We start from the raw sequence: 26,499 nt of genomic DNA, 5'->3' as shown, positions 1-26,499 counted from the left end.
TTTGTTTCCTGAGAGTCTTTTTTGAAAAAAACCTTTACCTTCCATCTTAGAATCAATACTATATATTGGTTTCAAGGCAGAAGAATGGGAAGAGCTAGGCCAAGAGGGTTAAGTGATTTGTCCAAGGTCACACAATTAGAAAGTGTCTGAGTCCAGATTTGAACCCAGCACCTCCCAGCAGTTTCTGAGAGTCTTATAGAATTTTTGGTTTGGAAGAAACCCCACAAAATGTATTGCTAGAGCTGGAGGGTGCCCTAGAATCTATAAAATAGAATGCTAGAACTGGAATGTTCCTTCAGTCATAGAATATGAAAGATGTAATGGATCTTAGGATACGGCACACAAAATATTAGAACTAGAAAGAACCTCAGAAATATACAAGAGCTGAAAGGGACCTTAGAGATCAGGCAATCCAAACTCTTTGTTTTATAGAAGAGACAACTGAAAACCATTTGGGGAGTGATCAAACTTATTTTAGAAAGTTTTGCAAAGTTTATTTTTTTAAATTTTGATTTGAAGGTCTCAACTACCTATTGATCTGGTTTGTATATTCACTCAGCAAGCATATTTTTAGAATCATTGACATTCCTCAACTGACTCCTAGGTCATTTTGTGTTCCCCCGGACACTAATCTAAAAGAAAATGATTAACCATGTTAAAGTAAGTTATTTATCATTCTAAAAGTGACACGCCCTCCTCCCCTCTACAAAAAAATCTCATTAACACAAGTCTATTTCATTCTTTCCTTAGCATCATATCTTGATTGTCCCTAGGCTCTAACAGCCACAGTGACATTTTTTAGATGGTGCTTACACTGGACTGCAATAGTAATTGACTGGGAGTCAGGAGACCTAGGTTCTAGACCATTCCTTGCCTGTAACTGGCAAGTAATTTCCCAAATCAGTTTCATTTTTTTCAGGATTAGATTAGATTATTCTTGAGATATTTTTTTCAGCTCTTCTATTCTATGCTCTGAAGTAAAGCATAGAATTACAGCATGATGCAGTGGAAATAGTACTGAACCTGGAGTCAAGAGAGATTCCTGACTTGTAACTTAACTACTTACTGTGATCCTGGACAAGTCAACCTCAAAAAGGTTATTTCCCTGTATGTTAAATGTATACTTTTACTATTTACCTCTCAGAGTTGACAGAAGAAAAAGATCTTGTAAGTCTTAAAGCAGGCTCTTTAACTGTGTTATTATTATTATAAAATCTCTTCTAGCTTTGAGATTCTAGGTTCCATGCTGTTACCCTTATAAATTTAGAAAGGGTTTGTGAGGGTTTTCAGTAATCTGTTAACTATGATTACCTCTGAAGCAAAGGTCTAATATTCTGGGAACCAGTTTGTAGTGTGAGAAAAGAGAGATATTGATACAAAGGTGATTTACAAAGACACAGATTACTTTGGCTATCCAATGTGTGTGTATATGTATATATGTATTATACACTTGTATATGTTTGTGTGGGGGGTATATTATTTGTATACACACACATACACATACCATTTAAGTTGTTGTTGTCATATCTGGTGTTAGCCAGAACTCCAGAGAAGGAAGGGTAGACATCTTGGTTTGTTTTGTGGGGACAAATTGAGACAGACTACACACAGCTGTGCTGACAATACTTCTTGCCCGACTGGTAGAGCGCCCCAGAGCAGCCTGTCCCTTTAAGCAGGAGTCTTCTCTTGGGTTTCATTCTCTCCGCATCAGTGGGCTCTGGTGGAGCCCGCAGCAAGATGTAAACTTGACTGGTAAGTCAGGGGATGGGGGGAGGGAGACTTCCACTGCCCTTTTGGCCCTAGAAACTTTGTTGTCCTGGTGGGATTAAGGCTGCTGGCCTGTGGGGGCGGGAATCGGAGCAATCTGCACTACTCCAGCATCACCAACACAATATTGCCACACACATGCACACACGGCCACCTAGTCACCTCACCCATCCCACCCTCTAACCCTGTAACTTCAGGCCAGGGACTGGATGGCTGAATAGTAGAAGCTGTACCTTCAGAACCACAGACAGCTCCTTTTGCCTTCTAGCCCCTAATGGTCCAGCTGGCTAGGTCCCCTGGACAGCGTCTCCTCCCCAACTGGGCGGGGGCTTCAGGGATATGCAGATAGCTTTTCCTGAGGCTGGGAAAGGCGAGGGCACTCCTCTCAAGGGCTGGTCCCCACAGCTGAAATAACAGCTATTTTTTGCCATCCACCCTCACCACCCACCCACCCACCTCCCCACACTCGTGTCTCTCTCTCTCTCTCTCTCTCTCTCTCTCTCTCTCTCTCTCTCTCTCTCTCTCTCACACACACACACACACACACACACACACACACACACACACACACACACACACACACACACACACACACACGCGAGCACACGCACGCACACGGTCCGGTTGCCACCTCTCTGATTCTCNCAGCTCTCACACACACACACACACACACACACACACACACACACACACACACGCGAGCACACGCACGCACACGGTCCGGTTGCCACCTCTCTGATTCTCTTTCGCCTGGATCCTCCCCAGACAGCCAAGCATCCCGGAACCCTCCACGGGCCATGCCTCACACGGAATCCAGCCCCGAGGCCCGAGAGGAATGAGAGGAGTCCCGGGGACTCTGGGGAGGACCAGGAGATGCTGGCAAGCCTGGTGGAGCCCGCCCCCCTCGGAGGGGAATAGACAAGGCGGCGGGCTGGAGAGAGACCATTCCCGGACAGGCAGCACCAGTCCTAGCCTTGCCAAAGCCCCAGGCAAGGGAAGAACCTGCTTGTTTGAAGAGCTTGCCCTGGGATCTCCAAGGGTAACAGCCTGCCCCAGCTGTCTAGCCGTGGGGTAATTCAACTCCCTCCCATCCCCGCCCCGGACCCCCGCCCTCTACTTCTTCCCCCACCCCCCAATCTACCAGCGTACCATGAAGAATTATGAGGATGTGTGACAGAGGTATCCAGATGTTGATCACCACTGTAGGAGCTTTCGCTGCGTTTAGTTTAATGACCATTGCGGTGGGCACAGATTACTGGCTGTATTCCCGAGGCGTATGTAGGACTAAGTCTACAAGTGATAACGAAACCAGTCGGAAGAACGAGGAAGTCATGACCCATTCAGGGCTTTGGAGGACCTGCTGCCTGGAAGGTATTTACATCTTTCCTCACACTGACTCTCAAGGGTTTCCAAATGCTATTGAGCCAAGAGATGTGGGGGGTTGTGGAGAGTAAGAAGTGGGGGATACAGGGAGTGCTCAGTTCGAGGCATTGCTAAGAAGATTTAGGCGTCCAGTACTCAGGGCTAACTGGGACCGTAGACTCGGAATGGCATTAAGAGATGTGTAGCTCTGTGAGGTGGAGGGAATGGTTTCATGCTGGCCTGGGACTCCACAGAACTGTAGGTGGCAACGGTGTTTAAGGAAGTCATTTGCTAAAGCCCAGATCCTTCTAACGTCTTTCAGGCTTCTTAGAGCTGTTGGGGGAGGAGGGGAAAGGGGAGGTGTTGGCTTCCTAGGTCCTCCCAGTACTAGTTGCCATCCGCATCCTCCCGCCAGGAGTTATCCAGAGCAGACATTGAAAGCTCGCATTTTCATAGCGCTTCACAATTCTCGAAGTGCCTTTCTCTTACCAGCCTTGGGATGCTGGCAGAGGAAGAAATTGAGGTTCTGAGAAGGGAGTGACTTGCCCAAGGTCACAGGACTACTAAGTGGTCAACTGGCTGTGCTAACCTAAGACTTATGACTCCAAGTCCAACATGCTTCACATTGCACCATACTCGGTGCAATATATGGCAGGGACAGTTTTCTATCCTGTTTACACATCTCTCACCAGAACCCTAGCTAGTCTAAATTTTTCTAAAGTGGGTGGCGTTCATGGACCCCTTGTCCCTCTCAATATTCCCATATTCTCCCTACTTCAAAAACATACACTATCATGATAACTTACACACCTACTAACCCCACCCCCAACACACACACACACACACACACACACACACACACACACACGCTAAGGAAAACTTCATTGTCTCTTCCCTTTATTTCATATCATGGTATCTACCACGCACTGCCATATCAAAAGAATCTGAAATCTCAGCATTAAAACTGACAACTCCTAGGAAACCATCTATTACCAAAAAGTAGAGTTTTTCTTCCTTCTCATCATATCCTTCCATAAACACATATATCCAAAACCATTTCTTTTCCTTATGGCCCCCTTAGATTGATGGGATACCTTCTAGGTAGTGAGCTACCTGTCATTCGAGGCTAAAGCATGACCACTTGTTGGGTATGTCATCTAGTGAATGAATGCATTGTATTGGGATTGATTTAGATGGTCTGTGAGGTCAATTCTATGATTCTAGGATACTACAGTTTCTACTATTTTGTGATTCTTGAGATTCTGTGATTATATGATTTTAAAATTCTGTGAATCTAAAATGTGATGATTCTAAGGTACCAGGACTGATTCATCTAGATGCAGCAGCATTGCAACTGGTTTTTATAATTCAAAATTCATCTTTGGCTTAAACTAGAAGAGAATCTTCCAAATTGTAATTATGAAAATATAGGCCAAATATTGGGCTGTGGTAGTTAAGTCCTGGTTAATCTTTCTTGCTATGAAACTTGCTCTAACTGTAGCAAACAAGGTTTGAAGGGGGATAGGGCAGTGTACAAGTGCCAACAGAAACTGTTAGGAAGATCATGTAGAAAATAAATGCTCTTAAGAGATTAGAGGATGAAAGAAGTTGATCAAAATAGAAGGCCAGGATTAAGGTTCCTTTAGACTCACCGATGAATCTTTGAGCAACCTGAAGCAATAGCTACATGGTGGGAACACTTGAAAAAGCTCCTAAAACTGAAGAACAGAGAGGTTACTCCCCTCTTTGAACCTCAGTTTTATCATTTTCAAAATGAATAAGTCTAACTGACTACTAAAATCAATTCCAACTCTGATATTCTATATCCTATGTTCGAAGGTCCCTTTTGGGTCCAGCATTCAATGTGATGTATTCTAAAGTGCCTTCTATTTCTAAAAGTCTGTTTAAGGTCCCTCCTATCTCTTAACATCCTCTGAGTCTATGAAAGTCAGGGTCTCTTCCTCCCCTCTACCCACATGCCTCTGCTTTCTATGCTGATTTTTCAATGACTGGCATTTGCCCACTAACTGAAAAATGTCTGCGTTGCTATTTGTGTGTAAGTTACCAATACTGATGAATAAAAACCTCAAACCAAGTGAGTAATTAATAAGGCAGGGAAAAGACAACTGTTTCAGAATACTGATGAGAGTCCAACATGGCAACTGTGCTGCTCTTACAGAGTGAGTATAAAAGCTTTATGAATGACTTGAGAAAGAGGTTAGTTAAAACAACACAATTTTAAGAGTTCTATCAATGGGAGAAGAGATCAGGTGCACCAAATCTCAAGCTTAAGGGATCCGAGAAATCCAGTAGTCCAAATTCTTCATTTTACAAATGGGGAAATTGAGATCCACAGAGGAAGTGATTTGCTCAGGGTCTTGCACCAAGTTAGCAGCATAGCCAAGTAGTTTGGCTTGTAATATTTTCCATCATATGATACCATTGCTGCCCAAAAGCAGAATGCCAAAGCTGCAAGCAATCTTAAGGATCACAGAGTCAGATACCCCCCATCCGGCCATTTTATAAATGAAAAAATTAAAACCAAAAATGGGCAGCAAGTTGCTCAAGGTCATCACATAACTAATTTTTAAAAAATGACAGCATTAGGTCTAAAATCTAGCTTTCTTGACTTGTGATCTAGCAATCTTTCTACTTTACCACACGTCTAGCATGGCCCCTGCCTACCTTCTTATCATCACCAAACCTTTTGGTAACCTTAAAGACCTAAAGAAATAGTAGCTATTGTTGTTTTTAATGGTGTGCTTCTCACACACTAATTGGAAAAATGCCTTTGTGCAAATGCCACAGTAGCTAGTGCTATGACTTCACTTGCCAGTGTAATATTACATCATCTCTCAGCCTTCTTCCCATAGTCCTGACACCATGGAAAACTGTTGTCCTGATTGTAGCACAGCTAAAATTACTTCAGTCTTCAATACTACAAATTTGCAGTTTGTGAGGCTGCAGCTGTGGAAAAGCCACTTTAGAAGCAGTTTGGTATAGTGGAAACAACACTGAATTAGGAGCCAGAATACCAAGGTCCTGGTCCCATCTCTGCCACCACAGAGAATGTCAGGTCCCATATCTTTTAAATAGTGAGATAGTACTGGATGATCTTTTAATCATCTTCCAATTTTAGTCTTTGCTCTGAAGTCCCTACCAACTCTTATCACTTTCTAACATTCTATGGTTTCCCTCCCTGTTCTGATACCCTTTTTATTGTCTAATATTCTGGTGCAACATCAACATTCTATGTTCTATGTTCCAAGGTCCTATATTAGTGCCACAAAAAGCTCTGACGTCATCTATTCTTACTTCATCCAAATGGTAGCATATTATTCCACATCATTTTTTCCTCTAAATCTGAGCAAAGCAAAGGGCACGGTGATTGTCTAGTGTAGTCAGTCACATTAGGAAATTTTTGCCTGCCCATTGACTGAAGCCTCAAAATGGATTGCTGCTGCCAGGACACTGGGCTAAGAATTCCTACCAGGGTCTCTAGCAGTACAGTGGAATCAGGTATGGTTTGTCGCAGTTACATGCACAGTTCTTGGAATGGAGGAAGAAGGCTGGATCAGCCCCTGCTATTGAGGCTGTGACTTGCCCACAGGAGCTGTTCAGAACCACAATGGAACAGGTTCTTGTCATTTTCTCAATACGGCTGCTGTCAGGGAGGCCCAGCTTAGGAACCTTCTTAGTTTCCCTAATATTTTCCCTAAGAAAGTCCGCCAGGACTTCTTCCCCCTCTCCTCCTTTTTATTCAGCATCCAGACAATAGAAACAAGAGCTCTCTTTAATATAGTACTTTGTGATTCAAAAGAACTTTACACCCATTATTTCACTAGATTTCCACAACATTCTGGTGAATAAGAAGAGTATGTCAGTCAACAAGCTTTTATTAAGCATTTACTTAGTTATGTATGAGACAGTGTTCTAATCTTTGGGGATACCAAAAAAAGGGAAAAACAGTCACTGCCTACAAGAAGCTCACTGTCTAATGGGAGAGAGACCATGCAAATAAATAAAAATACATATACACACATGTGTATATATTATACATCATATGAATATTTTACATTGATATGCATGGCGTATATGCCTATTTTCTGTAATGCTGTATATATGTATACATGCATATGCACATTGTGTATAGGGTAACTTAATAAGTAATCTCAGAGGGAAGAGAGAGGATAGTGTATTATTCTCCCCATTTTACAGATAAGAAACTGAAGCTCAGAAAATTGAAGTGACTTGCCCAGGACCACAAACCTGGAGAATGGCTGTGGTAACTCTTGAACTACCATTTCCTAATCTAGTTTTCTTTCTTCTACACTGAAATGCCTCTCAAAAGGTGCTCATGCCCCCATAGGCAAAGTCCTTGACTATAACCAGGCATTCATACCATCCATCTTGTCATTTGAGGGTTCTTAGTAGGAGAATTGAAAAGAACAAAAATTTGGATGATCCAATTTGTATCCTAGGACTGGCAAACTATCTGAAGAAAGTCAATGATGGTCATTATCATGCTGATATTTGGACCCAAGATAACACTTTAATGTACCATTTTCCCAGACCCTCTATAGCAAGAGTTCTGGACCCTTTTTGTGTCATGAACCTTTTAGCAGTCTGTTGAAGCCCACAGACCCTTTCTCAGAAAAAAAAAAGGTTTTAAATGCATAGAATATATGTAGGACTAAAAGGGAAATGAATCATACTGAAAGAAAGTTGTAATTATTTCTCACTCAAGTTCATGGACTCTCTGAAATCTGTTCATGGACAGGTCCATGGACCTCCACATTACTCTGTAGCAAAATTCTCTGTGACATTCCTTTCCCTCATCATCACCACCAATAACACTACCAATCTGATACCAGTCCTTTCTAGTGAAATAACTTGATCCTTGATAGTGGACTTAAGGAATTGCCTATAACAAGGAAATTCCATTTTGGAGCAGTGAGATAAAATTCAGAAACAAGTTTAAACAAATGTTCATTTATTTATTGAATAAACATTAATTAACTAATTAATTACCTACTCTGTGCTAGGTACCTGGCAGGAAATTAAAAAATTACAACAGTCCCTGGCTTCAAGGGGCTTACAATCAACTTGGGGGTGAGGAGTGAAGGAGGGAATGATGTATAAAGGTAAAAACAAAGTATGTATGATATAAGGAAATAGATCTAAAAGCTAGAGAAGAAGGGAGAGACCTGGAAAGACCTTATGCAGACAATATTACTTGGGCTGAGTATTGAGGAAAACTAGAGATTCTGTGAGATAAATGAGAGATGGGAATGAATTCCAGGCATGGAAGATTGTTATTCAAAGGCAATAGATGAAATGCTATGTATGAGGAACAGCAACTAGACAAGTTTAGTTGTAACAAAGTGTGTGAAATGACATGATGTGGGTTCATGCCAATTAGTGAGGGGCAAAGAGGAAGTTTTATTGGTTTTTACCTGGATTGAGGGCATTCTGATCATCTTAATAATTGCTACTATCTCTATAATCCTTTATGGTTGCCGCATACTTCAGAAAAACCCTGTGAGACTGATGTTGCAAATTCAGTCATTTCTCCCCATTTTACAGGTGAAAGAGTTAAAGCTCAAAAGGGAAAAGTAACTTCCCCGAAAATCACACAGCTAGCAAGTGGCTGAAGGAGGATTTGAACAGCAGTATTCTGATTCTATTTGCAGCAGCTTGTCTACTGCACCATAATGCTTCTTCCCAATTATATGTGTCAGCAGCATGCAGGGGCACAGCAGAGAAAGGGAAAGGAGCAGAGCAAAGACACCAACACCTTTAAATAATGGTACTTTAGGGGCAGCTGGGTAGCTCAGTGGAGTGAGAGTCAGGCCTAGAGACAGGAGGTCCTAGGTTCAAACCCGGCCTCAGCCACTTCCCAGCTGTGTGACCCTGGGCAAGTCACTTGACCCCCATTGCCCACCCTTACCAATCTTCCACCTATGAGACAATACACCGAAGTACAAGGGTTTAAAAAAAATAATGGTACTTTGGAGGGCTTCAGCAGCATAATGCCATTGATGATTGAGAAAGTGATCCTTAATCACCTGCCTTAGCAAACTTAGTTGTTGTTCAGTAGTTTCAGTTATGTCTGACTTCATAAACCTCATTTGGGATATTTTTAAGCAAAGATACTGAAGTAGTTTGTCATTTCTTTCTCTAGCTCATTTTACATATGAGGAAACTGAGGCAAGCAGGGTTAAATAGCTTTCCTAGGATCACACAGCTAATAAGTGTCTGAGGACTGATTCGAACTCAGGAAGATGTGCCTTCCTTCCTGACTCATGGTCCCATGCTCTATCCACTGCACCAGCTAGCAGTCCTATAGCAAACTAGGAAGCCAAACATTTTGAATATCAGAGATGTTTGAGAGTGGCCTTCATCATGGTGTACTGACTCAGTCACAGAATCCTAAGTTCTCTGCTCTATGTATGACTTTTCTTGGCACCCCCAAGGGATTTGATCAGCTCAACTGAACACCCAGAGAATGTATCTGGCCACTGTGTTCCTTAGGGGGAGTAGCCTTGTCACTGTTCGTGTTTGTTAGAAACTGAAAGCAGGTGACGTGGAGACAGGGGCAACATAAGCATCAAAGGAAAGTCTGGTGATTAAGGGAGTGCCCACAGGCTCAGCTTCATGCTGCATGTCTATCTGACATCTTTGACTGAGACCTTTCTCCTCCCTGAGGGTGGTTTCTCCAACGGAGTCCCAAGACTTTGACAAAATATAGTCGATGTTTGTGATGCTCTTGAAAGCTCCTCTTTGTCATTTTTCAGTCAAATGAGTGAGCAGCTGGTTTTCTATGCCCAACTCCAATACAGACCTTAGGTGTTAGCCAGAGCCCTAGCTCATAATGCCGACAGAATAAATAAAATGTAGACTTTTTAGGCTGCCATCCAAGCTCTTCACCATCTTGTTCCAACTGAATTTCTAGACTTAACTCATACCTTTCTAAGTCTACACTACTTCCAAACTGGGCTATTTTCCCTTTCCAATTTCATCATGCCCTCTTCCCTCTCCTGACTCCATGTCTGCACACTCTCTCCTAACCTAGGAAAAGACATTGACCAAATCCCAGGCTCTACCCAATGAAACCTTTGTCTTTCTTGAGATGCACCACCTCTTCCAAGAAGCCTTCCTTTATCTTCCTCACTCACTGTTTTCTAGAATTGATCTCCCTGTCCCTCAATCCCTCATTCTTTTTAGTTTGAGTTCCTTTATGTGCTAATTTGTAATATAGTTATGTGCACATATCTTATTCCCTTCCCTGACTCTATTTGGGGAGAGATTTCAGTTTGTTTCATTTTCATGGTCCCTACAGTTCAGCATGGGACCTTGTTGACTATAGGTATTTAAAAGACATTTGTTGCTATTCTCACTTCCATCAAAGAGCCTACTAGATTCCAAAATCCCTACCCACACCTCAGGTTCCCTAGCAAAATAGATTGGGTCCCCTCATTATTCACCCTTCCTTTTTCCCTTGTGTAAGACATGTTTCTGCTGAACCAGATTTTCAGCCTGAGGTCTCACAGAGACCATTTCGTATTCATTGCTATCAATCACAATATTTTGAATACTGCCTCATGGCCATTTCAGGAATAATCACAACAGGTTACATTTTTATTAGGACTTAACAAAGTGCCTTCATATCTATAACTTTGTTTCATTCCGAGAGCTTCCTACGTCTCCTTTAAGCCTCAACTAAAATGCTGCTTCTGCTAGGAATTTTTTCCAATTTCTCTGAATGATCTTTCACTCCTAATTCTCTCCTAGCATGTTGTTTTTTACTCTTCTTATTCCCTTAACGTTTGCTATCTGTGTTCAGGTCCTTTTCATGTTCATGCTTGTCTGTGAGTTTCATATGTGTATTAGTTAAATTTTTATCTCTCCCTCCAAGCATGATATTTGGAACACTGTAGGTGCCTAATAAATGCTTTTTGAATTTAGACGTGCTATATATCCAGTGAACAAATAGGGAAACTAAGGGCTTGAGGAAAGCCACTTGCTCAGTTATAAAGTGGCAGAGCCAATATTTGAACCTAAGTCTTTTGATACCAAGCCCCATGTTCTTTTCATGGCATCCTTCTGCCTTCCTCAGTACAAACCTTCCCAAGATACTATAAGTATGCCTTATCCTCATCCCTAAAAGAGGTCTCTAGATGAAGAAGGATTATACTGCCATCAGGTAGAGAATGGTGTTTTTTGGTCTGTCATTTCTGTCACTCCAGATACTTTCATTTTGCTAGATAAAGTAAATAGGGTGGGGCAGCTAGGTGGCTTTGTGGATAAATAGCCAGGCCTGAAGACAGGAGGTCCTGGGTTCAAATTGGATGTCAGATACTTTCCAGCTGTGTGACCACTAGGCAAGTCATTTACTTAACTTCCATTTTCCTGCCCTTACCATTCTTCTGCGTTTGGAATCAATATTTAGTATGGATTCTAAGACAGAAGGTCTAAGACAGAAGAAATAAATAGATAAAGCAAATAAGGAAATTTACTCTGAAGTTAGACTTCATTCTAGATGTAAGCATGAGCTCATGAAAACAGCCATACTACAGAATGGGTTTGGATGGCTTTTCAGGGCCCTTTTCTCTTCCCTCTGCAGTATATCTGGAGAGTCACCATGCTATGAGGTGGAAAAATCCAGATGTAGCATTGAAAATAACGTACCAAGCTTTATAGCCTTGGACTTGAACTACATGATATCAAAGATTCCTCTGATATTCAGTGTTCTCGGGTCCCTTCTATTGATAGCAATGCAATAAAGAACTTCATAACAAGCACACATAGCTAGTTGCATATTGTCTTCCCCATTCCATTAGACTGTGAGCTACTGGAGAGAGCAGGGACTATTTTTTGCCTTTCTTTATATCCTCAGCACAGTGCCTGGCACATAGCAGGCACTTACTAAATGTTATTTGACTAGCAATCAACCCTGTCCAGAAGAGATAATATTTATAAAGCACCTTAATTAAGTTTGCAAAGTGCTTTCTAGAAGTTGTCTCATTTGACCCTTACAACTCCTCTGTGAGATAGGTGCTATCATTATTACCTTTTTTAAAATGAGGAAACTGAAGTAAACAAAGGTAAAATAACTTTCCCAGGATCACTGAGCTAATAGGTGTCTGAGGCAGGATTTGAACTTAGATCTTAGTGACTAATTCCCATACTCTATTCATTGCCCCACCTAGCTACCAACAAATAAAGCTGCCTATGGAAATAGATTGACATATTGGATTAAATACTAGACTTGAAGTTAGGAAGAGTTAAGTTCAAATCCACAGATTGAGCCTTACTAGCTTTGTGCTTAGACAAACCACTTAATCTCTTGTTCTTTATTGTTAAAATGGAATTCTAATTCTTATAATGTCCATCTCACTGAGTTTTTGTGAAGCTCAAATAGGCTTAAGCATGATAAATGATTTATGAAACATAAAATAACATAAATATCAGCTCTTATTGTTAGGGAGATGGTTCTCTGTTATTGGAGATGGTCAAAAAAAGAGTGGAAATACAACTGAGGGAGTGTTTTAAAGAAGACCTCTTAATCTAATGTTTACAACTTTTAAAAAATAAATGTTGACAACTGAATTTTAGTATAATTGGTTTCCTTGGTAACCCTATATCTTTTATTTTATGCATCTAAAAAAATCTGAAAAGGAGTCCAGAGGCTTCATCAGACTGCCAAAGGGGTCCATGACACAAAAAAGGTGAAGAGCCCCTGCTGTAGAGGGAAATCCTGCTTCAGGTTACAGGAACTAGAGACATTCTTGTTGTTTCCATTTGTTGGTCTTGGGTTTAGCCTTGAGGACCAAGTAAACTAAGTCTATATGACAGTTCATGTCAAAATTATTTAAAGAACCTTCTCAGTAGTAGCTCGTCGATGTTCTGGACATTATACATTTGGAGGAGAAAAGGAAAGGAAAAATAGGTATATTTATATTTTCAATTGTATAAGCCTAGAAACTAAGATATTGAGTAGAAAAGTGTAGTTAGTGCTATTGTCAACTACAAGGACAAAAACAGAATTTAGTCTTCGCAGTCTCCATCTTCTATAAAACCAATATGTCAGCTGGTATAACAATGATGTTGTTAATATGATGGTGATGATGATAACTAGCATTTATATAGGGCTTTAAGGTTGCAAATAACTTTTCAAATATTGCCATATTTTCTCCTTACAATGACCCTGGAACTATTATTATCCCAAATTTTACCAAGGAGAAAACTTAATCTCCTTCTAGTTCAGTTTCCTGATCCATAAAATGGGAATAAAATAGTACCTACTTCCCAGGATTGTTTTGAGGAGAAAAAGAGATAGTGTTCATCAAATGCTTCATAAAACTTAGGGTTAGATAAATGCTAGTTTTATTATTTGCCCAGGTCACATAGCTTATAAGTTTCTGAGTCTGGATTTGAACTCAAGACTTCTTGACTCTTTCTATTGTGCCACCTTGTTAACTAGTAACGTGTAATCTGAACTCCAGATGAACTGGTGTTTGAGGATTGGGAGCCCACAATCCTAGCCTCAGCTTCCCTGATCATCTCATATATATAATGCGATTATATAGTTTACCAACCCCATTGTCAGGAATTTTTACTTGGAAAGCTCTGGTCTTAGAAAAATTATATATTTGGAGGACTACCTAATATCCAAATATCTCATACCTAAATATCATTGTTTTGTCTCTTTTGGTGCTGCAACCATTGGTCAGAGAAATCAACTGAATTATTTTTTATCAAAGAATCAGGATCTCAGAGTTGGAAACAAACTAAAAGGTCAGCCAGTCAAGGCCGTACCCTAGAAGAAATCCTCTTCCCCCTTTTCCTCTCAAGTGGTTATCCAATTTCTGCTTAGATACTTCTGAAGATCCTCACTAACAAATCACCAACAAGTATTTCTAAAGCACCTCCCTACGTGCCCTCTCTTGATTTTGTGTTTTTGCAAACACTATCTTCACCCATTGAAATCTTTCCCTTCCTTCAAAGAGAAACAACTTCATCCACAAAGCCTTTCTTGTTCTCCATTCCTTCTGTGTCACACTACTCAACTGTGAAAGATAGAGTAATACCACTCAATGGATAAAGAACCAGGCTAGCAATCAGAGTAGACCTGAGCTTAAGCCCTGACTTGGACATAAGTTAGTTTTGTGAACTTAGAAAAGAAGAAGTTTCCTCACTGAGAGTTATCCAAACCAAAAAAAGAGCCTCTCCTCCCTCCTCAAAGCACTGAACTACACAGAGGTAAACATACATAAAAGAGCTTGTGTTCTGTTAGGGGAAGGCAATATCTTCACAGATGGGCAAATGAAGGATGTAAACAAAATAAGTGTATAATGATGGGGAGGAGAGAATGAACAATTCTTGAAAGAGGTGTCCATTGAACCTTGCAGGTGAGTAAAGGATTCTAAGGGGGTAGAGATGAGAAAGGACAACCTTGCAAACATGGAGTGCCAGTACAAAGGCACAGAGAAGGGAAACAGAATTTCAAATATGGGATACAGCAAGTGGGCCAGTAGAATTATAACTTACAGGATAGGATGGGAAAGAAAAGCAATGTGTAAATACCCTAGAAATATAGGTTGGAGCCAAATTGTGAGGAAGTTTAAATGCCAAACAGAGGAGTTTATATACTTCATCATGAAGGTGATAGAGAGCCACTTGACACCCCACCCCTTTAAAAGAAGTGGTATGGTCAGAAATGGGCTTTGGGAATCTTAATTGGTGAGTTGTGTGGAGGATAGAAAGGGGAGAAAATAAATGCTGGAATATCAATTAAGAGGCTATGGAAGGGGCAGCAAGGTAGCTGCCTATAGATAGCCAGGAGGTTCTGGGTTCAATTCTGGACTCAGATACTTCCTAGCTATGTGACCCTGGACAAGTCACTTAACTCCAGTTGCCTAGCCCTTACTGCTCTTCTGTCTTGGAACTAATCTTTAGTATGAATTCTAAGACAGAATGTAAGGATTTAAAAGGTAAAAGAGGCTATGGAATGTGTCCAACAAAGTTGGCTAAGAGTTGGGTTGGGGTGGCAGCCATATAAGAGGAGAGAAGGAAATAAATTTGGGAAATATCGTGGAAGTAGAATCAATAAGAATATCTGATTGGACATATGGGGTGATAAAGACAGAGGAGTCAAGAGGGGCTCCCATAGTTTGCACACCTAGATGAATGGAAAATGATTTGAAAAATCAAATTATTCCATTACATAAATACTGCTTTCTAAGATCCTATGACCTTACCATTGGCCCTTCTGCTACATCCTCCTATATGTAGTGTCTTCCTCCAGCAGAAAGTCTACTCCTTGGAAGCAAAGGTTGTTTTGTTTTCTATTTCTATCCACAGTGCTTGGAGCATTGTGAGAAAGCAATAAGTACTGCTTCTTTCATTGTAGGACTGCTTCAGTGTTAGAAGTTCTTCTTCATAATGAAACCAAAATCAGACTCTGTAACTTCCATACATTAGTTTTAGTGCAACCCTCCAGGGCCAAGCAGAATAAGTTTAATGCCTCTTCCCTGTGACAACCCTTCAATTATTTCAATGGAGAGTTTAAGTATAGGAAATTGAAAGTGAGAATGTATGTTCCAAAGGGTCTGTTCCCTCATTGATGCTTAAGAATTTATGATTTTTTCTGGGATATAAAGGAAATGGAATCCTGGACAGAAAATATTCCACTGTATGGTCCACAGTGGGCCCTGTACAGCCTTTGAAATACAAGGAGAAAACCTGGCGAATTATAGCAACATGCTGCAACAGAGATAACTGTTCACGGTTGCCATTCTCAGCCTCTGTAGACAGTTTCATTAAAAATGCCGGTTCTCAGTCATGCAAATCCACTCAGTGTGGAAGCTTGGTCATTTAGAATCATGTTTAAAACAAAACATTATGACCCTTTGAAAATTACATGAGAGAAAAACAAATTAGATGTTTATCAGTTTAAAGCAACCCCGTGGCAAAAGCATAATTCAGAGTGGGCACCAGTTTGGGAGGGGAGTTTTTAATAACTTTTAGTATAAGATGCTAACCTTGGGTAGCAACTGAATTGTTTGAGGTATTTTGAAACAAAATCAAGTGGTTGTGATGTTAATCAGAGCCCAGGGTCTGTTGGGGATACCAGTAAATGGGTCTCAAAAGACCCTTGCTTTGCTTTTCTATGCTCAATGTAGTCTGACACCAAATGATGGAGCTGAACAGAGGACTGGAGATGGTTGGGATCCTAGTGACCTAATGGACCCTGATTGAAACCTCCGAATTAAGCAATCTGTTTGTAATGAATTTTAGGCTGGGAACCTCATCCTTGGAGGGAAGACATTCAGGCAAATGTCACCCTATTAAAATTCTAGGTTCTGTTCTCATCCGGGAAGACCGAGTTGGGGCAGTCCCAGAAGACATTTCCAACTGGGTTGGTGCATGGTAGGGATGTATGGCTTGGCTCTCCAAAGACTTCTTTTACAAATGAAGAAATTTCATCAACCCATATAAATGACTTTAAATATTCAACTCAATTTGTGTCTCTCAATGAGGTTTACCTGATTAATCTTGCCTACATCATCACAGAACTTTACAGTTGAAAATTACATCACAAGCCATCCAATCCAAACCATATCTGAACAAAGATCTTCTCTGTTTCATACCCAACAAGAGGTCATCTAGCCATTTCTTGGATACTTCCAGCAAGGAAAGAAGACTATTTCTTATGGCCCAATAGTTGCAATTGTTAGGAAGTTTTTCCTGACTTCAAGCTCTTGTCTCTTTGCAACTTCAACATAATGCCCCTGGTTCTGCCCTCTGGAACAAAGCATAACAAGTCTAACCCCTTCCATGTTGGATCCCCAAATACTTATAAGATAGGTGGCATATCTCCACTATCTTCTCTTCTCCAGGTTTAATATAGCCAGGTCTCTCAACCAACTATCATATGGCAGGAGCTCAAGTCCTTTCATGATTCTGATTACTTCTGGATATCCTCCAGCTTATCAGTATCTTTCTTAAGAGATGGCACCCCTAAGTGCCCCAGTACTCCAGTTGGGGCAAGATCAGAAAAGAATACTACAGGATGATCACCTCCCTTATCCTAGATATTATGCCTCTCTTAATATAGCCTAAATTGCATTTTTGACTGACATGTTACATTGTTCACATTGAACTGTTTGTAGTACATTTTCAGATGAACTTTTATTTATAGGTAAATTCCACATTTGCTCCTCCCAGTAACAACAGGCTTAGGAACAGATCCTACCATTGTCATTTATTAGCTATGTGACCTTCCATAATTAATTCAAATTGCCTGGGCTTCCATTTGTTCACCTGTAAAATGGAGGAAGCAGTATATATTCTGTCTACCTCATCTGCTTGCTGTGAGGGTCAAATTAAATACTTGCTATAAAATGCTTTTGACTGTAAAGACCTACAAAAATGTGAGCTATCGTTGCATACAGATTTTTCATCCGTATCTTTTCTTTCCTCCTAAACTATAAACTCTGTGAAAGCCTTTCTTCTACTTTCCTTGTGTCTTCCCACAAGACCTAGTAAAGCGTTGGACACACTGAAGGTGCCCAATATATGAATGAATCAATGAAACCAAGGTACAGAGAGGGCATGTAATGGACAAAATCAAAGAAAGAACTATAATCTGGTGACTCTTTTTATTTGAACATAGTGGTGGGAAAGAAAGGATGGAATGTGTAACTTTAAAATCAGTCACTGAAGAATTCTATTTTTTTTGATGTTTCCAATTAAAGACTGATCATTTTTAAGAATTTAAGTACAAAGATATAATTTTAAAAGGCTTAAAATACATATTTTTGGAGGGGAAGAAGGCAAGCCAGGTTACTGACTCAAGGTCCATACCATGGAACAAAGAGTCAAGTCAGGAAATTGTTGTTTTCCCTGTTTCCTTTTCCTGCTTGTGGCAGCTGGTGGCACAGTAGATAACATACTGAGTCTGGTTGTTGCTATTCAGTCATGTCTGACTCTTCATGACCCATTTGGGGTTTTCTTGGCAAAGATATTGAAGTGATTTGCATTTCCTTTTCCAACTCATTTTATAGATGAGAAAACTGAGGCAAAAAGGTTAAGTGACTTGCCCAGAGTCACACAGATAGTAAGTGACTAAGGCCAAATTTGAACTCAGGGAGATGGGTCTTTCTGACTCCCAGGCCCCACACTCTTTCTGCTGTGCTTTCTAGCTGCCCAGAACGGAGAAGATCTGAGTTCAAATACTATCTCAGATGCTTACTAGCTATGACCTTTGACAAGTCATTTAACCTCTGTTTGCCTCAGTCTTTTCAACTATGAAATGAGGAAAAGTAACAACCCACCTCCAAGTTTGTTGTGAGGATCAAATGAGATAATAGTTGCCAGTGTTTACATGCTTAGCACAGTACTTGGCACACAGCAGGTACTACATAAATATTTATTCCCTACCTGCTCTTGCTTCTCTCTTCTTTTCTGCATTTACCAGGGTCCAAAATCACAGTGTTAGACCCTAAAGAGAGTTAGAACATAGACTATTTAAACTGCACAGTACCCCAAAATATAAATCTTTTGAATATTAGAGCTGGAACAAATCACAGATCACTACATATTAGACCTAGACTTCCAGGATGTTAGAATTATTGGGGAACACATTAATTTTATGGATAAGGAAACTAAGACCAAGAGAGATGACTACACAGCCAGCAAATGAAAATTCAGAGATGTTAACATAGGTCTTCTGATTCAAAGTCCAGTATACTTTGTTATATATTATGTTTATAGTCTCATTGGAGAGCTAAGATGCTACAATATTTCAAAACTATTAATAACTCATATTTGTGTAGTATTTTATGGCTAACAAAATGTTTGCATAAGTCTTTTCACTTGGACTCCATAAAAACCTGGGAGGTAAGAAAGGCAGACATTATTATCCTTGTTTTACAGCATAAGAAACTGAAGTTCTAGGAAAGTAAGTGACTTGCCCAAGGTCACACAGAAAATTAGGGGCAAAGCTAGGATTCAAAATCAGAATTGGTTAGTCTAAATCCAATTCTATTTTCCACTTTCCCCATAACTTTGGGATGGAAGTTGAGACAGATCAGGGAAAACTTCATGAAGGAGGCAGCACCTGAGGTGGGCCTTGAAGGAGAGGAAGGATTTCAGTCAACAGTATGTAAAGAGTGTAGAGAAGAGTGGGGCAGAGATTATCCATTGGAGGGGGATGTAGGAGTGTGGGTAGAACATAAGGGACAGCATGAATAAAGTCACAGTAATAGGAGAGGACTAGAAGAGAAATAAGGAATGTAAGCTTCTTGAGGGGCAGACATTGTTTATATTTTTCTCTTTGCCTCCTCAGTGCCTGGCATAGTGCCTAGCACATCATAGGTATTTAATAAACACTTGCTGAATGAATGGAAGGGAGAGAGTAAATAGCCTGGGTTGGCTAGAATAGAGAGTCATGTAATAAAGCTAGAAAGTAAATGATGGAAAAATTGCAGAAGACCTTTAATTCTAGATTACAATTGGATGAAACCCTAGACACCATCTCCAACTGAACTGGCTATTTCTTTCTGATTCATTGCCATTCTTCCTTCTCATCTCCTTCCTTCTTCTTTAGGGATCTTTGCTGCCTTATCCTCTGGAGGAGCACATCAGCACTGAACAGATTTTCTAGCATTTCTTTCTTGAGTTCTATATGGTTCAAGCTATAGAAAGCCATTGTTCAGCCTGAACCAAGATGTAAGGGGGCAATGCAAGCTTTCATCAGGCACCTAGAGAAGTGCCTTTGATTAAAAAGCCATCCTGCCACAAGAAAGGATGACGGAGCCTGGGCTATTCGCAGTGTCTTGATTCTTTGTTCCTGAACACTGACAGAGCCCAGGCAAATGCTCAGACTCTGTACAGAGAACAATGCAGTATTCAAATGTCTTACATGTCAGACACAACAAAGTAACTGAACTGCTACTACTCAGCTTAATGATAGGTGCTGCTACAACTTTATATTCTTGCCATCCACCCAACTTCTAATTTAAAAAGAATGCACCTTGGGGTATTTTTAAATCATTTGTTCTTTAAAGAAACCTGCTGAAGGCTTGCATTCCGTATGGTGTTGGAGCCTTCCACTGCCACTCACATGTGATAAACCCACATCCCAGCATGGTGTTTCTTTCCTTAATTTAACTCAATTCAATTCAGCAAACATTATTAAGCACTTAACCACTTGCCAGACACCATCCTAGGCATTAGAAATAGAAAGACAAGCAATTAAATCTTGTCCTACCCTCAAGAATCCTAAATTCTACTACTCAAACTCTTTGGCCTTGAATAGCAGATCCTTCATAATCCTGTTTCCATATCACCTTGGGAATAAAGTGTTCATTCTGGCTCTACATTTATCAGCCAAAAGACCTTGGACAAGGAGCTACATCTCTCTCTGAATCTCAGTTTCCTCCTCTTTAAAATGGGGATAATAATCTTTGTACTGCCTACATTATAGAGTGGTAATGGATGGGAGTGGGGTGTTATAAGAAAAATACTTTACAAATTTTAAAGTGTTACAGAAATTCAAATGAGTGAGTAGAGTGGGTTGGTCTTACATGGGGCTAAAATACTTAAATGAAGTATGAAAAATGCCATCAGTTATCTCTCTCTCTCTCGTCTCTAGAGCACACTAATTCTGGTTTCAATCATATAATGTCAGCTAAAAGGGCTTCACTGATCATCTTATTCAACCCCCTCATTTTACAGAGAAGGTAACTAGCACCTAGGGAAAGATATTATAGTTTACAAAAAAATATAGGACCAAAACCCAGTTCTCCTGACTTTCAGTCTAGAATATTTTCTTCCACTCCATAGCTTTTTCCAATATCTGAATGTTTAATAGAACTTAAATGAATGACTGGATTATTAAGCTTCCATCAGACCCCATTTAGATGTAGGCTTATAATCAGGAATGTACTGGCATAAATACAGACCATACTGAAATACAGTCCTTACTCCTCGCTAAAATAAGTTCTCTTTAAAGGAATACACATATATACATATCTACATATATACAAGTATACACATCCACATAGAGAAAAATAAAAGCAACTAAGGGCCACATTTAGATTTTATCCAAAGAAAGTGTTTGGGGAAGTGGGAAGGAAATAAGATACATGGCATATAGGTGTGTAATGATTTGCAGAGAACAGAGGTAGGGCAAGGAAGAGCAGGGAAGGGAAAGAGGAGGAGGGGGAAGAAGATGGAAAAAGGAGGAGAGAAAGGGAAGGAAGAGAGGAGAATGGGGAAGAAGGAAAGAGAAAGAGAAAGGAGGTCATGAGAGAGAAAAAGAAGAGAAAAAGGAGGAAGGAGGAAGAAATCTTCCCTTTATATTTACATATCCCTTTAAAAGTAACAGAGCATTTTTCATACCTTATTTCATTTAATCTTCACAAGTATATGCAATTAGTAATATAAATGTGTCACCATCATTTTTACAGATGAGGTCCAAAGAAATTAAGTGACTTTCCTAAGACTATACAACTAGAAAGCCCCAAGTCTGGGACTAAAATTCAAATCTTTGGATTCTATATTTTATAGACAGCCTCCATAACAATCATGTCCTCAGGCTCTTGCCACATCTGAGCCCAGTTTTCTTATTTTTTGGTCTGCTGATACCCTTACCTTACTAGGTCATAGAGGTCAAGATGATGGTAACAAACTTTCTCAGGGATAGATCCTTGCCAGAGCCTGAGTGGGCTGATATCAGCAGCCTGTTTTTGTCTTCTCCAATAATAATAATAATAGCTGAGATCCTCAGAGACCTTACAAAAGTGGATGGGAAGGAAAGACTATCTCCCCTCAAGATAGACTAAAATCAGTTCAACAATGCAAATATCTATTAAGCTCCTACTGTGCAATACATTGTACTTGATGCTGAGGATTCTAAAAGATGAATAATATCTTCATCAAGTCACAACCACTTGCTCAGTTTCTTCTTCTGTAAAATGTAATAGCACCTACCTCACAGGATTGGGGGGTGGGGAATGAGATAATATCTATAAAGCACTTTGTGAACCTTAAAGCACTATATGAATACTAGTTATTATTATCCTTGCTCATGGAGATTATTGTAATATAGAAATAATAAGACACAAAGATATATGAATAAACTAAATGCATAGCAGAGGTAGAAAAAGTGACCTTCTAAGATTGAGAAAAAAAAAGATCATTTCAGAATGAGTTGTTTGGGTCCCCCATAACTTAGCTCTAGGCAAGTCTAAATTATGCAGAATCCAGTGAATGTATTATATAAGGAAGTCTAGATACCATCAAGGCCATCTCTCCTGGCCCTATGAGTTGCACATAGTACAGAACAGAACCACAAAGAGTAGTGTGGATGTCATGGTTCAGATGACAACCCTATCAGCCAGCTGGGGCCAGAGGGTTAAAGTCAATAGCATAGGACCAAGCCAAAAGGCACTCAGGTAATCTGCAGTCAAAAAGGTCTCAAGCAGGGTACAATTTCAGGACTAAGGAGAGCTCCATGGGAGTTGTTACTTGAACAAAAGTGGCAGAGCTTTATTCAGGTCAACTCCTTCCCACTGAGCAGAACTCTCCAGGATTAATTGGACCTTGATAGGTCCTGACCTTTTCAAGGTAGGGAATCTTATCTATCCAGCCCCAAGCCTTCACTATCCATGCCTAAGGCCAGGGCCATAGCCTCTGGCCAGAATAGAGGCCCAACAGTGAAAGTCAGCTGGGTTGGAGCTCAGAGGTAGGAGATATTCCAGACTTGGAAGTTGAAGCCCTGACCTCTTCTTTATCAGAACTTTTTGTACCGGAGGGGTGGAGGGGAAGAGTGGCAGTCCTGTCAGCAAGGACCTGAAACAACCCTCCTTCCCAGGATCCTCCCTGGGTTAGGAGAGGACCAGTTTTTGCAGATTGATGAAGAGATCTCAGAAATGGCCCTTGTGGCCATAGCTATTTCAATCAATCAGGTACTGTAACTGCTTGAGATGAATACTTGAATCTGATATGTAGACTCTAAACTCCTCATCATTTCTACAGAAGAGCAGTGAAAACACAGGCTAGGGATATAAGTCTGTGTCAGACTTTCTGAAGTAGAGCAGGGAATAGTGAAATATCACTTAGCTGATGCTTACAGAATGCTTTAAAATGTGCAAGAGGTTTAAACATGCTATAACATGTGATCCTTTCAGTAGCTCTGTGAGGAAATACCAGAGGCATTATTGGTCTCTATTTTACAAATAGAGAAATTGAGGTCTAGAGAGATTAAGTGATTTGCCTAGATTCATATGGGGAGTAAGAAGAAAGTCAGTGATTTTAGCCCAGGCTTTCTGACTCTAACATCTAGCATTTTTCTACTACATCATGCTAATTAGCTTGCCTAGGATCGCTCAACTAGTAAGAGACTGAGGCAGGATTTGATTATTCCAAATCTATGGCTCTTTTCACTCTACCATTTTACCTGTACATATGATTGCAACATCATTTATGGCCTGAGTTTTGGGGGAAAGTCCATGGAAATGGTCATCTCTTTTCTTAATTGTTGTACAGTTATGAAGCATTATGTGTATATCTTTGGGTGATTCCTGGTTTATTTGTTTTGTTTTGTTTTGTTTTATCTAGATGAACCATTTTAACTGAAAAACAAAGAATTGTGTTTCATCGATTGTGAATAGCACTGTTAGGAATGTAATAAAGGGCATGAATATAATCCAACTTGTTATTGAAAAGGGACAGTTTAATATATAGTAGTAGAAAGAGTACCTGATTTGGCATTCGAGGATCTAGGTTTGATTCAAGATTGCAACAATGATTTTACTAGCAGCTTCAATGATGGGGTTACTTCTTTCTACCTCTCTATCAGTATGAAGGTGAGGTGAAATGCTGACAGGTGAAACTTTACTTTTAGATCTGATACATTCGAAATCAGACTGATCATAAAAAGGAGTAATTTGGGGTACTGAAGAGATTTTTCCAAGGCTAGGAATGCTATTAAATCCTCCGATATAAGTCAAAGACTACAGAAATTCAGTCCATATTGGTAAATCATGATGCCAAGGAAGTTGTGGGTATCTTTCAGGTTAGAATGAATGGAGCATCTTTGTTTAGAGCATTTGGGAGAGAGGTGGAGCTTAAATTCTAATAGGGGTAAAGAAAACATGGAAAGGAATGATGGACAGGAAAGGATGTTTTGGTTTAGGAAGTCACAGATATGATGAGTGAAACAATAAGGAAGTTCCTTGACATGCCCTTTCAAGAAGTAATGGTAGTATTAATCTGACTAGACCTCTCAAAGAAACTTGAAAGGAAAGTATTTGTGAATGGTAGAGAGTGAGGAAGGAATGATGTCCTGGGCAGGATGGGAGGTAGCTAAGAAGAAACATGATCCCAAGAAGTTCAAGCTAACTTTTAAATCACTGTTAAAAATCAATGAGTTCCACGTCATATAAGTTAGGATAATAGTTCAAGAAGTCTTCCTACTCATTAGCCCATGCTTCAGTTTTAATTAACAAAGAATTTTATTTTAGTTATCTCATTAAGCCCCCTGAAAGACTTAATCCACTCAGATTTGGAACTCTCTGGGGTCAAGGTTCCTGATTGGTGTGTAAGAGCAAACTCACATTGCCTATCTATTTAGCCAACCCAAGACAAAAGAATCATCTCTCACATCCCATTAAGCCATCCAAGTCAACCATCTTTTTGCTGTCTGACCTGCCACCAAGCATTTAGCAGAACCCACATCCTCCTTTTCCCTTCTTACTCTGGAAACTAAAACAAAATTAATATTATCTTTGTTTCTAGAAAGGTCATGTTCTCTTATGGCTCTACTCACCATCTCTGTAATTTCCCAAACCAAAACTCCCATCCTTGACTATATATATATATATATATAGTTTCATCCTATAGGGATGAAAGCTCTTTTATAGGAGGAGCTATCACCCTATTGTTCTTTTGTATTGGTTTCCCTCAGTATATAGCACATAGTATAGTCTTAATGAGATGGGAGGAAAGAAAGGGAGGAATGAAGAGAGACCAGATTAATGATTTCATCCATGTGGGAAATTTCCAGTGGAGACACTCTGTTCACCATGCAGACTGGCACTTACTATGCAACTTTTATTCTTTAGTAAGAAACCGCTGTGTATTTCACAGTGATTGGGGGGAAATCCTATTTTACCTATAGAGGCGGAGTTTTACATTACAAGGAGGCATTGTCTCCTACTGCCTAAAGAACTGTGCTCACTGTGCCTAATCCTTTAGTAAGAAACCACTTATTTCACAGTAATGGGGAAAAATCCTATTTTACCCCAACTGGGACCACTATGGTAGGATAGATGTGAGACTTCAGAGAGCAGCAGAGCTGGTTAGTCAATTAATGTCACTATCGAGACTGGGGGAAAGCAGGGGCAGGGTTAAAGGCATAACAAGAGACCAGGCATAAGGCAAAGTCAAGTGATTCAAGGTGATGATGGTCAGAAGCAGCAGAAATCTTCAGGCTCACAGATAGCACGGTACTGCTCTAATAAATACCTTAACTTTTGGAGGCCTTTAATTCTGAGGCATCTCCAAATTATTTGTTAGACTCCAGACCCAGAAAGGGGACTCTCTGAAATAAAATGAATTTCAGCTCATCCTTAACCAGCAGAAGATCAGCTTCTTCCATTCAGGATTATGTACTGTTCAGGACTATAGACAAAGACAACTTGAAGGTCCAGGAGGGAGTCAGCATGGCTGGGTCACCTCTCAGGTGCAATGACAGGGGATGGTACCCTGACCATTTTCTTGTAAGCACTTTCATTGCCATAATATAGGAGCAGTACTCCTTGCAAGAGTCCATCACAAGCCACCCTAGGATAGACCAGTCTCTAAGAGGAAGGCAGGCTAATTGCTGGTGGGCACTGGGGTTAATCCAACTTGGCATACGGCCAGGACCAGTGAGAGAAAGAAATTTTTGTGTATCATTCATTGGCTTGGAGAGAGAAGATGGCATAGGCAACTTGTATTCATTATAATAATAATGTCCAACCATATGGAAATTTCCTTAGAATAATAGAATGTTGCAGCCAGATGGAACCATAAAACATAGAATGTTGAAGTGAAAAGGGACTTAATAACATAGAACACAGAATATTAAATCTAGTAGGAACCTCAGAACTCGGAATGCAGAATTTTAGGCCTGATGGAAACCTCAAGACAAAATAGAGAATTTTATAATTGTTCGGACCTTAAAGCACAGGATATAGACTATAGGAGCTGGAAAGAACCGTAGAGCTCGTTTAGCATGGTCTTACTCTGACTAGGTCAACTGAGCTAATAATTATAAAACACTTAGTACTTAGGACAGTTCCTGGCATATTTTAA

General features: G+C 40.1%; 1 protein-coding gene across 1 annotated transcript in view; it reads left to right on the top strand.

Annotated features, from left to right (window-relative positions):
* Nucleotides 1-2,927: 2,927 nt before the first annotated feature.
* CACNG3 (calcium voltage-gated channel auxiliary subunit gamma 3) overlaps nucleotides 2,928-26,499 on the top strand; it is a 131,489-nt gene continuing 107,917 nt past the window's right edge. The window contains exon 1 of the mRNA XM_044657182.1: nucleotides 2,928-3,138. Coding sequence (XP_044513117.1) covers nucleotides 2,928-3,138 — 211 coding nt within the window. The remainder of the gene's footprint in view (nucleotides 3,139-26,499) is intronic.

Source organism: Gracilinanus agilis, chromosome 1 (assembly GCF_016433145.1).
Source record: "Gracilinanus agilis isolate LMUSP501 chromosome 1, AgileGrace, whole genome shotgun sequence".
NCBI lineage: Eukaryota > Metazoa > Chordata > Mammalia > Didelphimorphia > Didelphidae > Gracilinanus > Gracilinanus agilis.
Note: the sequence above shows the minus strand (reverse complement) of the source record. Positions and strands in the feature narration are given on the sequence as shown.